Raw genomic sequence first — 16,073 nt, 5'->3', positions numbered from 1 at the left:
CATTTCCCATAATGCTTAACTACACTGCAGAGTGCATGAGCATCATGGGATATGTAGTTCCAAAACATCTGGGGTGCCAAGGTTCGCCATCACTGCTCTATAGGGTTTAGGTCTGGAGACATGCTTGGCCAGTCCAACACCTTTACCCTCAGCTTCTTTAGCAAGGTAGTGGTCATCTTGGAGGTGTGTTTGGGGTTGTTATCATGTTCGAATACTGCCCTGCAGCCCAGTATCCGAAGGGAGGGGATCATGCTCTGCTTCAGTATGTCACAGTACATGTTGGCATTCATGATTCCCTCAATGAACTGGAGCTCCCCAGTGCTCATGCAGGCCCAGACCATGACACTCTCACCACCATGATTGACTGTAGGCAAGACACACTTGTCTTTGTACTCCTCACCTGGTTGCCGCCACATACGCTTGACACCATCTGAACCATATAAGTTTATCTTGGTCTCATCAGACCACAGGACATGGTTACAGTAATTCATGTCCTTGGTATGCTTGTCTTCAGCAAACTGTTTGCGGCCTTTCTTATGCATCATCTTTAGAAGAGGCTTCCTTCTGGGACGACAGCCATTTTGATGCAGTCCAATTTGATGCAGTGTGCGGCGTATGGTCTGAGCACTGACAGTCTGATCCCCCACCCCTTCAACCTCTGCAGCAATGCTGACAACACTCATACGTCTATTTCCCAAAGACAACCTCTGGATATGACGCTGAGCACGTGCACTCAACTCCTATGGTTGACCATGGCGAGGCCTGTTCTGAGTGGAACCTGCCCTGTTAAACTGTTGTATGGTCTTTGCCACCGTGCTGCAGCTCAGTTTCAGGGTCTTGGCAATCTTCTTATAGCCTAGGCCATCTTAATGTAAAGCAACATTTTTTTTCTTCAGATAATCAGAGAGTTCTTTGCCATGAGGGGCCATGTTGAATGTCCAGTGACCAGTATGAGAGAGTGAGCGCTATAACACTAAATTTAACACACCTGCTCCCCATTCACATCTGAGACCTTGTAACAGTAAGGAGTCACATGACATCGGTGAGGAAAAATGGCTAATTCGGGCCAATTTGGACATTTTCACTTAGGAGTGTTCTCACTTTTGTTGCCAGCGGTTTAGACATTAATGGCTGTGTGTTGAGTTATTTTGAGGGGACAGCAAATTTACACTGTTATACAAGATGTACACTCACTACTTGTAGCAAAGTGTCATTTCTTCAGTGTTGTCACAGGAAAAGATATAATAAAATATTTACAAAAATTTGAGGGGTATACTCACTTTTGTGGGATACTGTATGTTTTTTTCATTTTGGTTCCGTAGGAATAGGCGCGAATTTCGATCTGTGTGTACCCCTCTCTGTCAACAGAAGCCAGTCATTAGCTGCATTCATCTTTCCCTCGATCCTGACTAGTCTCCCTGTTCCTGCTGCTGAAAAACATCCCCACAGCAAGATGCTGCCACCACCATGCTTCACTGTAGGGATGGAAATAGCCAGGTGATGAGCAGTGCCTGGTTTCCTCTAGACATGTTGCTTGCCATTGAGGCAAATGAGTTCAATCTTTGTTTCATCAGACCAGAGAATTTTGTTTTTCATCGTCTGGGAGTCCTTCAGGCACCTTTTGGCAAACTCCAGGTGGGCTGTCATGTGCCTTTTACTGAGGAGTGGCTTCCGTCTGGCTACTTTACCATACAGGCCTGAATGGATGAGTGCTGCAGAGATGGTTGTTCTTCTGGAAGGTTTTCCTCTCTCCCTGACTAAGGCCCTTCTGCCTCGAATGCCTCCCTGACTAAGGCCCTTCTGCCTCGAATGCTCAGTTTGGCTGGGCAGACCGCTCTAGGAAGAGTCCTGGTGGTTCCAAACTTCTTCCACTTGCAGGTGATGGAGGCCACTCTGCTCATTGGGACCCTTAATGCTGCAGAAATGTTTCTGTACCCTTCTCCAAATCTGTACCTCGATACAATCCTGTCTCGGAGGTCTACAGACAATTTCTTGGACTTCATCGCTTGGTTTGTGCTCTGACATGCACTGTTAATTGTGGGACCTTATATAGACAGGTGTGTGCCTTTCCCAATCATGCACAATCAACTGAACTGACCACAGGTGGACTCCAATCAAGTTGTAGAAACATTATAAGAATGATCAGTGGAAATAGGATGCACCTGAGCTCAATTTTGACCGTCATGGAAAAGTCTGTGAATACTTATATGCATGGGATTTTTTATTTTTAATAAATTTGCAAAGATTTCAAATAAACTTATTGTCATTATAGGGTATTGGTTGTAGAATTTCGAGGAAAATAATGAATTTAATCCTTTTGGAATAAGGTTGTAACATAACAAAATGTGGAAAAAGTGAAGCGCTGTGAATACTTTCCAGATGCAATGTAAATAGACTGGCAGGTGGCCATCAAGGGGTTGTCATGGGAAGTGTCTGGAGGACCAAACTACAGCAAGGACATATGCTGTGAGGATCTATATCTTGGAGCTTACGCTTGGATGAACTACTCACATTCTTGTTGCATGGAATGCAGGCCAACCCCCCCTAAAGGGTACAGGTTCCTCAACTCGGCTCTCTTCTTTTTATTGCTCTCATTATCGTTTGCAACCTCAAGGATCATGCCGTCACCTCTAGGATTTATGTAAATCAATTGCCTTCAGTAAACAGTAAAAAAGCTTTCCTTGTGTGGCCTCTTCCTTTTCCTAACTTCAATACGAGGATGTCCTCAGGAATTGGTTGGTGTTGTATGAGACTGCTATTGGGTCCATTGCCGTAAGGCCTGAAGCAGGTATAAGATGGACTACTTTGTGGGTCTCGGTTGGGCCAGGTCAGCAGCCTTCTATGGTGTGCTTGTACATTGGCAGGTTCTAAGAGGAAACCAGGGGAGGATCCTGTGTCCATGGTGCCCCAGTAGGTCTTGGGGGGGGGGTGATCATCCTTTGTTTGGGCAGGAATGGGTGAAAGAATGCACATGCTCCCCCACAACTTTATTGGATGAACACATGAAGAACATGTAGCCCATCACATGGCTTCTGTTACACAGTGCTGGATTACCAAATAGGCACCAGCCAATGGGCTTCAAGCTGTTTAAGGGCCCCATGACAATGGATCAAAATAAAATGTATTTGATCTTGAAAGAAAATTACAATGAAGCTTTCTTAAATTGTTTACAAAAGATAAAAAAAAATGAATTTTATGAACTCATAAAAAACGAAGACTATATTAAAGACTCTATAGAGAAAATATTGTATTAATGTAATGTACCCAATAACAACTCAACCCCTTCATGCCTAAGGGTGAAACAAATCTTAATGCCTAAGCCCGATTTTGCAACTTTGACATATGTTAGTAAAATTGTAAATATCATCACAACTATTTTGTGAATCCAGGTGGATTATACTGTGTTTTTTCAGAACAAATTGGGCTTTCATTTGGTGACAAAGGGTAATGGGTATCTAATGATATATTTTTTTTATCTAAGGAAAACTGGCCCAAAATAGATGATCGCAGTGATACCACATATGTGTATGTTTGTACCTGTAGTACAGCCCAGAAACGATTTTGCTTTTTTTTTTTAATCCTACCTAAAACACACCACGGACACTGACACTAATACTAATTTAAAAAAAATAATACTGACCCTGACCTTTGATCTTGACCTTTGACCCTGACCTTGACCCAAACACTAACCCTGGGGCTTTTTTATTTTTTTATTTTTATTTCTACACACTTTTTTTTCTATCTCTGCAAGGACAGAGAAAGATACAATGTATTTGTCTCATCCATTCACAGAGTTGAATTTTAGTTTTGAATAAAGTGGAGAGGAATTAGAACATATGACAATTTTTATTGCTGTCTGTGCTTCTATTAGGTAGATTCCCCCTCGATATTTGTTCTGTTTACCATTATCAGTGAAAGTGAAAGTAAAAGAAAATCCCAAATTTTGGGTTGTCCCCATAAAAGTAATAGTGGTAAAATCTTCTAATGGTGTACACTAGTTCTAGTGTCCTGGGGGTCCCCAAGAGATTTCCTTAATTTGCAGGGAACAAGAAGTGAACAAGAAGTGAAAGTAAATCTCCCCAATGGGACACAGATGGCAAAAATAAACCTTACATGTGTGGCTTTGGCTGTACTTTGTCTTTTAAGGGACAAACTGTAATGTGAACCTGATGGCTATGGATTGTGTACTTCGTTACTACCTTACCTTAAGGTACACAATCCGTAGACATCAGGTTCACATTACGTCTTGTCCCTTAAATGACGGCGGGGCAGTGCAGCTCTCGTTCTGGGACACAGTCATATGACATGGCGTTAGGACATGGCGCGACCCCGATTTCTGTAAAGAGCCATGTCCGCGGCTCTTTAACCATGTGATCGGCTGTGTCCAATCACAGCTGGATACATGTAAACAAGGAAGTGCCAGTAATCGGCTCTCCTCGCCTCAAACTGACAGAGTGTGTGGCGAGGAGAGCCGATCAGCGGCATCTCCACACAGGGGGACATCTAGGAATGTAATCAGGGCACTAATCATCAGTGCCCCGATTACAATATTGCGATATAGTGTCACAAATTAGTGCCCACCATTGCCCACCAATGCCAGCTATCAGTGCCCACCAGTGGCAGCAATCAGTGCCCACCACAGCCCACAAGTGCCACCAATCAGTGCCCATTAGTGATGCCAGTCAGTGCTGGCAATCAGTGCCACCTATCAGTGCTGCCCATCAATGCCCATCACTGCTGTCAGTCAATGCCCATCAGTAATGTCCATCAGTGTCACCCATCAGTGCCCACCAGTGCCGCTTATCAGTGCCCACCAGTGCCGCCTATTAGTGCCCATCAGTGCCACATATCAGTGCTCATAAGTGCGGCATATTGGTGCCTCATCAGTGCCACCTAATCAGTGTCGCCTCATCAGCGCACATCAGTGAAGGCGAAAAATTACTTAAAGTTACAAAATTTACTGACAGAAAAAAGTAAAAAACATATTTTTTTCAACATTTTTGGTATTTTTTTTGTAGAAAATAAAAAACCCAGCAGTGATTAAATACCACCAATAGAAAGCTCTATTTGTGTGAAGGAAATGATAAAAAATTTGTTTGGTTACAGTGTAGCATGACCGCGCAATCGTCATTCAAAATGCGACAGCGCTGAAAGCTGAAAAATGGCCTGGGCAGGAAGGGGGTGTAAGTGCCTGGTAGGCAAGTGGTTAAAGGATAAGTACAGCCAAAGCTCGTTTGGCTGTACTTCTCCTATGGGTCATAAGAGTGCAGTTCGTTTTGCACTCCTGTGACCCATCACAGAAGTCAGTCCATCTTCTTTCAGCTGTCAGTTTGTAAGAAATTTTGGTGCAACCTGCGTACGTGTGGTCATCTTGATCTAGTGGCCAATGCGCACATTACTTAGTTCAATGTTATCCCACTAGAGCACGTCCATCAAAAACCTCCAGAAACCTGCAAGGGGGGCCCCAAGGTTTTGACTGCAAAGGGGCCTCCACAGAATTTAATCCGGCACTGATGTTACACAACAGTATTAATCATGGCTTAGTTCAAGCTTTAGTCAGATGACCACAACCTAAATTTCGTAACAGGTAATATTAGGTAACATCTAAATGTATTGCTTACACATCATTACTATCAGCTGTACATTCCAAAAAGTGTTATCAACGTGACCGAGGCACAACCCTCTATCTTATACATTTTATTATTTGAAATCATTTTTTTTATTTTACATTTCTGTATGGTATCATCTAAACCCTGTTCAGACAAAATATTTGCGCCTGACTACTTTGATTTTCAGATCAAAATTTACAGAGCCACATGGTGCGGATGGGGCAGGATCTGCCCAGATGTCAATATGCTAGTTGTGCCATATTATGTATTCTTCTTATTCTTAATTTATAATTTAGTGATCATGTTAATGTACAGTGAACTGAAGGTAAAATTATTTTTAGCAGGGGTTCCCTGACACCAGAAATATATTTCCAAGGATTCCTCCAAGGTATAAGGAGTTGAAGAGGCTTGGTTAGAACAGGGTTTCTCAACCAGTGTGCTGCAGCACCCTGGTGTGCCGTGAAGAGTCCCCAGGTGTGCCTCGGCAAAATGACCCCAACTTAGGCAGCTATGGCAGCTATGTGATCATAAAACACTGCTGGCCACTCGGTCAAGCCTGTTTGTTACAGGGGTCACATATGGTGACCCATCACATTTTTCTACGGAAGTGACGATCCGCTGAGAAATTTCGCACTGCGCATGCGTAACTTGCTGATATGCATTCCAAAAGTTTTTACGACAATACAGAGAAGCGAAACCGTCAGATAATGATAAACGGAAGTGACGTTACAGACAAGCTCTTCTTCTGTATATTTATTGATTGTAAGACACCACTTTGCAACAAGGCCCCTCGCGGGCTCGCTTCGCTCGGCATAATTATAATCTATCTCTATGTCCACTTGGATGGTGGGGCTTGAACCTGGACTTAGGGGTGGAGCCACATAATAACTGCGAAAGCGCAGTTCAACGTCACACTATCTGACGGTTTTAGTGTGCTGTTTTGTCGTAAAAGTGTTGGAACACATATGGCCGCGTTGCGCATGTGCACTCCAGCGGGTAGCCAAATGTGATTGGTCGCCATATGTGACGATACACCGGACCGCTGTCTAAATCTCACTTCCCGACCGCATCTTGCCAACTGATGACGTCATCGGTTGTTAAGGGCGGGTTGGGCGTACATGGGGCTTGCTGGGATGTGTGAACCGTGGGTCTGGGAGATGCTGGCTGGCGTGCTTTTCCCCAAGGGGGGTGAAGCAGTGCATGTGAGGAGAGGAGGAGTAACAGGGAGGAGGACCAGTGGCTGCATATGAGCTCCTCTGAGCTCCGTAAGGTACAGGAATTGTAATTGTAATTTGCCTACATTTGTATTTGTAATAAGTTTAATTGCAGCCATGGTGATTGATTTTTTTTTTTAATGCAATAAACATAAGATATGTGGGTTTTAATTACTTTATTATTGGTAATGGTAACTATATATTCCGCTTGCACATTGCTCTGCTGCAGTTTGGCCACAGCACAGGTGTAGCGTAGGATACCTCCGGTTTTCACCTCCGGCGTTTCCTGTGGTTTCCCATAGACTTCTATTAGGTTCCTCATTTTTGGTATGCTTCCAGAAAATGCACCAAAAATGTAGGACATAATAGAAGTTTATGAGAAACTGCAGGTAACGCACATGAAAACCGTGGGTATCCCGTGCTGCACCTGCGCTGCGGCCAAACTGCAGCGAGTCAATGTGAAAGTGCCCTAGTTGTAACAAGTGTTATGTAGGGTTTGTGTTTTTTCTACTTCAAGACTGCAATACGTATATGTACGCTGCGTCTTTGAAATGGTTTACCGGGGTTATGGCTGAAGATATCAGCCATAACCTCAGTATTGTTTTTTATAGCCGTCGGCTGGCTTTCTCATGAAAGCGTTCCAAGAGGCTCTAGAACAGTGGTCATCAACGCCTGTCCTCAGGACCCACTAACAGGCCAGATTTGCAAGATAACTGAAATACAAGACAGGTGATCTAATTTGCTGCTCAGTGATTGCAGTGTTCTAGTCTGCATCTCCCCAAGGCAATACTTAAAATCTGGCCTTTTAGTGGGTCCTGAGGACAGGAGTTGAGAACCACTGGAACTAGAGTTGCCACCTCATCCCTTTTTTTTTTTTTTATAATCTTTATTTAACAAACATTTTTACAATTTTTATACAACACATACATATCCACTTATTATCTATTGCATATATCATCATTTTCATAATCAGGTCCATATAACCGATTATATTAGCTTATGTAGACCCCTAATATTGAATAAAATACTTCACCACATTTTAATATTAACTTTAATCCCCAATCATACCAATTCCAAACCACCTCATCCCTTTAAACCCGAACACATATGAATTACACAGGCTCTGAAGGCTAATTTAATGCAGATAAGGCAACAAGTCAGTTTAATTACCACCTTAATCAGCCTCAGAACCTGTGTAATTCATATGTGTTCGGGTTTAAAGCAATGAGGTGGCAACCCTAACTGGAATGCTTTCAGAAGCAGCGGGTGGGGATGTCCAATAGAATTAAAAACCATTACATTTCTACATTTTTTGGTTGCTGTGTCTCGAGATTCTGCCAGGTTTTAAAGTGTGCCTTGGTTTAAAAAAGGTGGAAAAACACTGGTTTAGACTAGAGAACCCCTGAGTTATATTTTCTTTACCAATATGATTGTATAACATTTACATACAGAAAATTTCACGGTTTCCATTTTTTTTCTGCCCACTATTAACACTCGCCATGCCACTGCTAGAAATTATTTCTATTATATGATGAATCACAACATAGACAATGCCCAGAAGCTCATCATTATGCAGTTATACAATGTGGTCATGTAATGTGTACTTCTCGTTTCACAGATACCAGATTCTGGTTCCACAATTGTTCCTCATCTACCAGCTAATCTCCTTGGCTTTTGGACTTCCACATTGTGTGAAAAATTTAGTGGGATCCAGACAAAATAGACAAGGTTAGTATTAATAATAGGTAACAGGTGAAACCATTAGCCAATAATGCAAATCAAAATGTATTGCAACTGTATAGCAGGTAGACTCATCATGTTGCCTTTAAAAAGCTAACCTCCAGCCTTAGCTTTCCTCTTGCACAGGCTCCTCTTCTCTTCTCAGATCGAGTGAAGTAGCACCATTTCAAAGTAGCATCAATGTGAACCAGGGCTCAATGGTAGTTTTCAGGAAGCTACTTTATTTATAGTATGCTACCACCCCCTCCACCAGCCCATGCATTGCATTGAGATGCCCAGGAATCTAATTGTTAAATGTTAATTGTGTCTAAAGCAGTACCCTGAAATTTTCCTTTTTGTCTTGCATTGCTCCTAAAAAATAGCATTGCATTTCCCATTATGTGAAGGTGCCTAGATCAGTGTTTTTCAACTCCAGTCCTCAAGGCGCCCCAACAGGTCATGTTTTCAGGTTACCCATTATTGTGCACAGGTGATTTGATCTGTTTCACTGCCTTAGTAATTACCACAGCCATTTTATCTGAGGGAAATCCTGAAAACATGACCTGTTGGTGCGCCCTGAGGACTGGAGTTGAGAAACACTGGCCTAGATAATCCTGTACCTACAGGTTTATTGCTTTATATAATCAGTGAGAAATCTAAGGCACTGCTGCTGACCCTAGTCTCACCAGATTTGGAGTGAGATTTGGTGGTGTCACGGAGTATTCTTCTTGGTGGAGGCTCTGACATGAGGATGAAAAAACCCTGCCACTAAGATGGCTGCCATAGCAATGTCCACACAGCGACATGGCGCAGAACAAGACCTCTGCCGGGTTAGCCCCCCCCCCATATCAAAATTTTTGAAAAAATCTTATACAGTTTGTTAGATCTTTGTTAGATCAGGTTAGATCAACCGTTGTTTGCGTTAGATCTCACACAGAAGAAGCAATATTAACAGTTATTTGCTGGGGGGGCTAACCCGTCATCAGCCCCCCTTATCAAAAAATTGACCAAAAAGTTAGCTATTTTTGAAGCAATTTGTTAGATCTGGTAAGATCAAGTGGTTTTAACGTTAGATCTCACATAATTAGAGACTTATTAAGTAATTAATGAGGGGGGCTGGCCCTCCCCTTATCAAATTTTCTGGCCAAAAATCATTCAGGCTAATAGATATTCGTTAGATCCGGTAAGATCAAGTGGTTTTAACATTAGATCTCACATCATTTCAGAGATATTCCACATCAAAATAGAGATATTAGGTGGTACATATGGATGGGCTGGCCCCCCCTTATCAAATTTTCTGGCCAAAAATCATTCAGGCTAATAGATATTCGTTAGATCCGGTAAGATCAAGTGGTTTTAACGTTAGAGATATTAGGTGGTAGTACATAAGGATGAGATTAGATCTCACATAATTAGAGACTTATTAAGTGATTAATGAGGGGGGCTGGCCCCCTCATATCAAATTTTCTGGCCAAAAAATCACCCCAGCTAATTGATATTCATTAGATCCGATAAGATCAAGTGATTTTAATGTTTGATTATCCATAATTACAGGGATATTATGGATATTTGGTAGTGATGCACGTATATCCATACTAGTGACTATGTGTACCAGTGAGGAGTGCTATTGAGCATACCGAGGTATGCTGAAATTATGTGGGACATTAAACAACAGGTGTGTCCAAGCCCAGTGAAGCCTGAAGCACAGTGCCAGAAGTCAGAGGGAAACTTCGGAGGGCTCTGGTGAAGGAGCCAACCGGGTGCCCATCTATGGTAGCTGGCTCAAAACCAGCAGCGAAAGTCCAAAACCTTGCAGAGGGCCCCCGTTGTTGCCTCCAAGCAACCCAGTGTCCTGTTTCTGTTTCTTTTGACAACCCTCTCTCCTAGTTTTACCCCTGAAGAAGGACCGTACAGATATGTAGTACCCCGAAACGCGTCGGACCTGAGAAGAGTTTTTTCATCATATATTGCTTTTTGTTCATCATAGCTACTATGTAGTTTTCATTGTGTTACTATGTACATTTATTGCTTGTTTTTTACTCGATGTATTTTCCTATACGAATAAAATTATACCTTTTATCATTATATAAATGCCCTTTACTTTGTGCACACCCCACCTGTTTGCCTTTGCAAGTGCCGGAAAAGTCCACCTAGGGGAACCCTTTGTTTTGTGTTTCTTTTGACAAATGCTGCCTGGTGTCAGAGAGTCAATGCACACCAGACTCCCAGAACTTACTAGCGCAGACTTAAGCCCAATCAGAACCTTGCAGAGAGGAGCGCAGATACAAACCACCGAACAGGCCAGGGCCACCACTTCCTCCATGCTCCCTGACAAGCTGGTGGGACCTTCTCCTGTTGTTCCCAACCAAGTAAAGGGAGTCTACACCAAGGCCCTTCTGGATACTGGAGCTTAAGTGACCCTTCTCTACAGAGACTTCTATGACAGGCACCTCAAGCACCTGCCTTTGCAGAAGTTGCAGATATGGGGCATTGTGACTCAGAACTTTCCCTATGATGGCTATCTACCGGTCAAGCTGACCTTCGATCCCTCCATGGCTATGAAAGCCGGGACTTTTGAAACTCAGGCAGTGGTCTGTCCTTGCCCACCAGGGGCCAGTAAGAGTTCTCTCATCATAGGGACCAATACTGATCTTGTCAGAAGGCTGTTGACTCCTCTTGTTCTGGAGCCGGGCACTTCAACTACAAGTTTGCACCCCATGCTGAGACAAGCCTACCAGCACCTGGTACAACAACAGAAGGGAAAGATCTGGTGCTTGGACAAGTGTGAGAAGGTGTTACAGCCTGGTAAAGTGGCCTATTTACGAGCATTTGTCAAGCTAAATTGGAAGCAAGCAGGCCCTTTCATTGTCCTTCAATCAGACGGACAGAGAGAAGACATGGGAGTGGAGATAATTCCTGAGGTGGTTTCAACCAAAGGGTTGCAATGAAGTCACGGGAAGATCTTGGTGAGTGTCCGCAACATAACAGCCTCTCCAGTGAAGATGCCGGCTCAGATGTTGCTGGGACAAGTGAACAAGTGAATCTGGCCACCCCAGTTGCGCTGTCTGATTTGGTGGGGGGAGCAAAGGATGGGATCTCTGTGGAGGAGTTCTATCCGAAAAATACTCCCCTTTTGCCTGAATGGAAGGAAAGGACCAAGACTCAGCTCCTGAGATGGCAGGCTGCATTCTCCAAGAGTGAATTTGATGTGGGGTGTACAAAAAGTGCCCAATACCAGATCCATCTCTTCGAGTACATAAGCCATTCAGGGAAAGAGTTTGATGGATTCCTTTAGGGGACTTGGAGGATCTGCATGAACAACTGGCAGAGTTGAAGAGGGCAGGTATCATCCGAGAGTCCCAGAGTCTATACGCATCCCCAATAGTGGTGGTACGAAAGAAGAATGGGTCACTGAGGCTGGGTATTGACTACTGGACGCTGAACTGAAGGACCATTCCTGACCAATATACCACCCCAAGGATATAAGATGCCTTGCAGAGCCTGTCAGAAGCGAAGTGGTTCAGCATGCTGGATTTGAAGAGTGGGTATTACCAAATCCCCATGCACCCTGAGGATCGGGAGAAGACCATTTTCATTACCCCGCAGGGGATGTTTGGATTTGACCATATGCATCAAGGCCTCTCTGGTGCCTCAGCCACCTTCCAAAGGCTAATGGAGAAGACCGTGGGTGACATGAAACTGATCGAGGTGTTGGTGTACTTAAAGGACATCATTGTTTTCAGCAAGACCCTGGAAGAGCATGAAGAGTTTCTGCAGAAGGTCCTTAAGAGACTCCATGGTGAGGGGGTTGAAGCTGTCTCTGGAAAAGTGCCAGTTTTATCAACCCTCGGTCAACTACCTTGGTCACATTGTGTCTGCTGATGAAGTGGCCACTGACCTCCTGGCCAAGGTCTACCAACGTGACTGAGCTTAGGTCATTTCTGGGATTATTACAGAAGATTTGTCAAGGGATTCGCTAAGACGCTGACCCTGATCTGGCAAAGCCTGTCAGACCAGCTGGAGGGCCCAGAAAACCCAGAGAGTTAATTCAGGAACAATTGACTCTGAAGTGTGAAGAGGTTTTAGGCAGCTGAAGTGAAACCTAACAGACCTGTTGGGCATCAGGAAGTCTAAAACCACCCCGTATCATCCTCAAGGAGATCCTCAACCAGAGAGATTCAACTGAACCCTCCTGGATATACTTGGAACTCTAAGTTCAGAACAAAAGCAGCACTGGAGCAAGCATATAGTGGCTATTGTGCATGCTTATAACAGCACCGCCAATGATGCCACAGGTTACTCTCCCTATAGTTTGATGTTCAGGTCATAGGCCCGGCTGCCAGTAGACTTGGCCTTCGGCACTTTCCTCGACCGTACCTTAGCAACTTTCCACAGAGGGTATGTGGATCGCCTGCAGAGACGTCTGAAAACCACCTTTGATAAGGCTCAAGCTGCCTCATACGCCTGAGGACAGAGAAACAAAATAAACTTTGACCTTAGGGTACAAGTGCAGGACCTACAGCCGGATAACAAGGTACTGCTGAGAAGCCTGGGTGTCCCTGGAAAGCACAAGTTGGCTAACCACTGAAAGTCACAGCCCTATGTCGTTTGCAAGCATCTGTCCAGACACCCAGTATATCAACTCCGGCCAGAGGGAAGCACAGGCCTGCTGAAGACTTAGCATCACAATCATCTGTTGCCTCTGTCAGAAGCAGTTCATGTGCCACCACAGCCAGATTTACAGTCCACACCCACGGCCTCGCAAAGATCCTGGCCAGTGACTAGATCTCACTCTGTACCCCTTGCTGAAGATGAAAACAGCGAGGATGAAGAGAAAGATTGTCTGTGGCCATCTCAAATGCCAGGGCCTGCCACCCACCCCCACCCTCTTTCTTCTCCTCCCAAGGTGACTGAGGTGGCTCTCAGGCCAGAGGCTCCTGAGTTTGCACCTCAAAGTCCACCTTTTGAAGAGTTGGAAGACCATCAATCTTCCCTGCTGAGAAGAGACCCCTAAGACTTTCCATCCTTCATTGAGGAAGCTGAAGCTGATACGCAGGAAGAAGAAGAGACCAGTGTGCCTGTAACCCCAGAACCTAAAGAACAGCGAGAGCGAAGGGTTATTCACCCACCCAAAAGACTAACATATGATCCTTTGGGTGAAAGCTCTGAGGAGGTCGTTCTCAGTACAAAAAGGACTCTTGAAGAAACTGACCCTTCCACCGCAGATTTGGTGGTGGACAATTCTAACTCACTGTCAGGGCTGGGCTCAGCCCTTCCTTCTCTGAGCTGGCCACTCAGCTGACAGATAATTGCCAGCTCCTATCTCTCCACAGTTACTCAGCTGTTGATGATATCCTGCTCATCAGTCCTGCCTACTTAAGCTGTCCAGTCCAGAGGATCTCTGCCTTCGCCTTGGTCAACATCACAGAAACAATCTCCTGCGATCCTGTTCAAGACTTGCTTTGCTGACATCCCCTCTGGCTCCAGATCCTTCTTGCTGTTCCACTACATTGATCCCTGACTTCTGGCTTGGCTGACTATCCATTCCAGTTACTGAACTTTGGCTATGTTTTGACTACATTTGTTCTTTTTACTTTTATTATTAAACAAGTGTGATTTAACTGTACTTCTGTCTCGGCCTGATTTCTTGGTTTCTGACACTCAGCCCCTGGCACATCTAGCTAGGCCATCCCAGTTAACCTCCCCTCCTATGCTAATTGGTGGGATGTTCCTCTGCCAGGGTTTTATGCAGATGTAAATTGTATGGTTTCCTGTGCACACTAACCTGTTTTTTTTTCCGTGTGTATATCAAAAGCATGTAAAAGGTCATAGACTCTTTACCTCCTTTGGCGGACCAAAGGTTCTTTGGTGGGGGGGAGTGTGTAGCGGGGGCTACTCTATCACCCATGGTCCCGCACCTCCCGCCATTCCTGCCAGCGACCGCCGGACTGAATAGACACTGACACAGGCACTCACTGAGGGAGAGCACGCCTGTCAGTCCCTGTGGGGGATTTCTCCCCCTCCCTCTCCTCTTACTGTGTCCCTATTGGCAGGGAGAGGGAGCCAATCAAGCAGTAGCAGAGGACCATGGCCCACAATACAGCCCCATTGATTTCTGCAGGGGGTGGAACTACCAAGCCCAGCCTGCTTTGCAAGAAGGGGGGGGCTAGCTAAAGACTTAAGCTTGTTGATCTGAGGAGAGATCACCATAAGGCAGGGAGGTGAAGGGAGGTGTGAGGAGAGACTACAGGCACCCGCTGAAGAACCATGCAAAGAAGGTTCCAGAGACCATCCAGAGACGGTTGAAGATGGATGTACCTTCTGTACCACCCAATATCTCTATTTTTTATGGAATATCTCTGAAATTATGTGAGATGTAAACTTAAAACCACTTGATCTTACCGGATCTAACGAATATCTATTAGCCTGAATGATTTTTGGTCAGAAAATTGCATGTGGGGGGGCCAACCCGTCCTTATGTACCACCTAATATCTCTATCATTATGTGGAATATCTCTGAAATTATGTGAGATCTAACATTAAAACCACTTGATCTTACTGGATCGAATGAATATCTATGAGCCTGAATGATTTTTGGCCAGAAAATGTGAAAAGGGCGGGCCAACCAGTCTTTATTTACCACCTACTATCTCTATGCTTATGTGAAATATCTCTGAAATTATGTGGGATCTAACGTTAAAACCACTTGATCTTACCGGATCTAACAAATATCTATAAGCCTGAATGATTTTTGGCCAGAAAATTGCATGTGGGGGGGCTAACCCGTCCATATGTACCACCTAATATCTCTATTTTGATGTGGAATATCTCTGAAATGATGTGAGATCTAATGTTAAAACCACTTGATCTTACCGGATCTAACAAATATCTATTAGCCTGAATGATTTTTGGCCAGAAAATTTGATAAGGGGGGCCAGCCCCCCTCATTAATCACTTAATAAGTCTCTAATTATGTGAGATCTAACGTTAAAACCACTTGATCTTACCGGATCTAACGAATATCTATTAGCCTGAATGATCTTTGGCCAGAAACTTTGATAAGGGAGGGGGGGCAGCCCATCCATATGTACCACCTAATATCTCTATTTTGACGTGGAATATCTCTGAAATGATGTGAGATCTAACGTTAAAAAAACCTGATCTTACCGGGTCTAACGAATATCTATTAGCCTGAATGATTTTTGGCCAGAAAATTTGATAAGGGGGGGCCAGCCCGTCCATATGTATCACCTATCTCTATTTTGATGTGGATTATCTCTGAAATGATGTGAGATCTAACGTTAAAACCACTTGATCTTACCGGATCTAACGAATATCTATTAGCCTGAATGATTTTTGGCCAGAAAATTTGATAAGGCAGCCCCCCCTCATTAATCACTTAATAAGTCTCTAATTATGTAAGATCTAACGTTAAAACCACTTGATCTTACCGGATCTAATGAATATCTATTAGCCTGAATGATTTTTGGCCAGAAAATTTGATAAGGGGGGGCCAGCCCGTCCATATGTA

The 16,073-nt window shown here is 44.1% G+C and overlaps 1 protein-coding gene across 1 annotated transcript in view; it reads left to right on the top strand.

Annotated features, from left to right (window-relative positions):
* Positions 1-16,073, top strand: part of PRRG4 (proline rich and Gla domain 4) — a 65,597-nt gene that overhangs the window by 18,733 nt on the left and 30,791 nt on the right. Inside the window, exon 2 of the mRNA XM_073604476.1 lies at positions 8,442-8,551. Coding sequence (XP_073460577.1) covers positions 8,442-8,551 — 110 coding nt within the window. The remainder of the gene's footprint in view (positions 1-8,441; positions 8,552-16,073) is intronic.

The sequence above is a fragment of the Aquarana catesbeiana genome, linkage group LG11 (genome assembly GCF_042186555.1).
Source record: "Aquarana catesbeiana isolate 2022-GZ linkage group LG11, ASM4218655v1, whole genome shotgun sequence".
NCBI lineage: Eukaryota > Metazoa > Chordata > Amphibia > Anura > Ranidae > Aquarana > Aquarana catesbeiana.
Note: the sequence above shows the minus strand (reverse complement) of the source record. Positions and strands in the feature narration are given on the sequence as shown.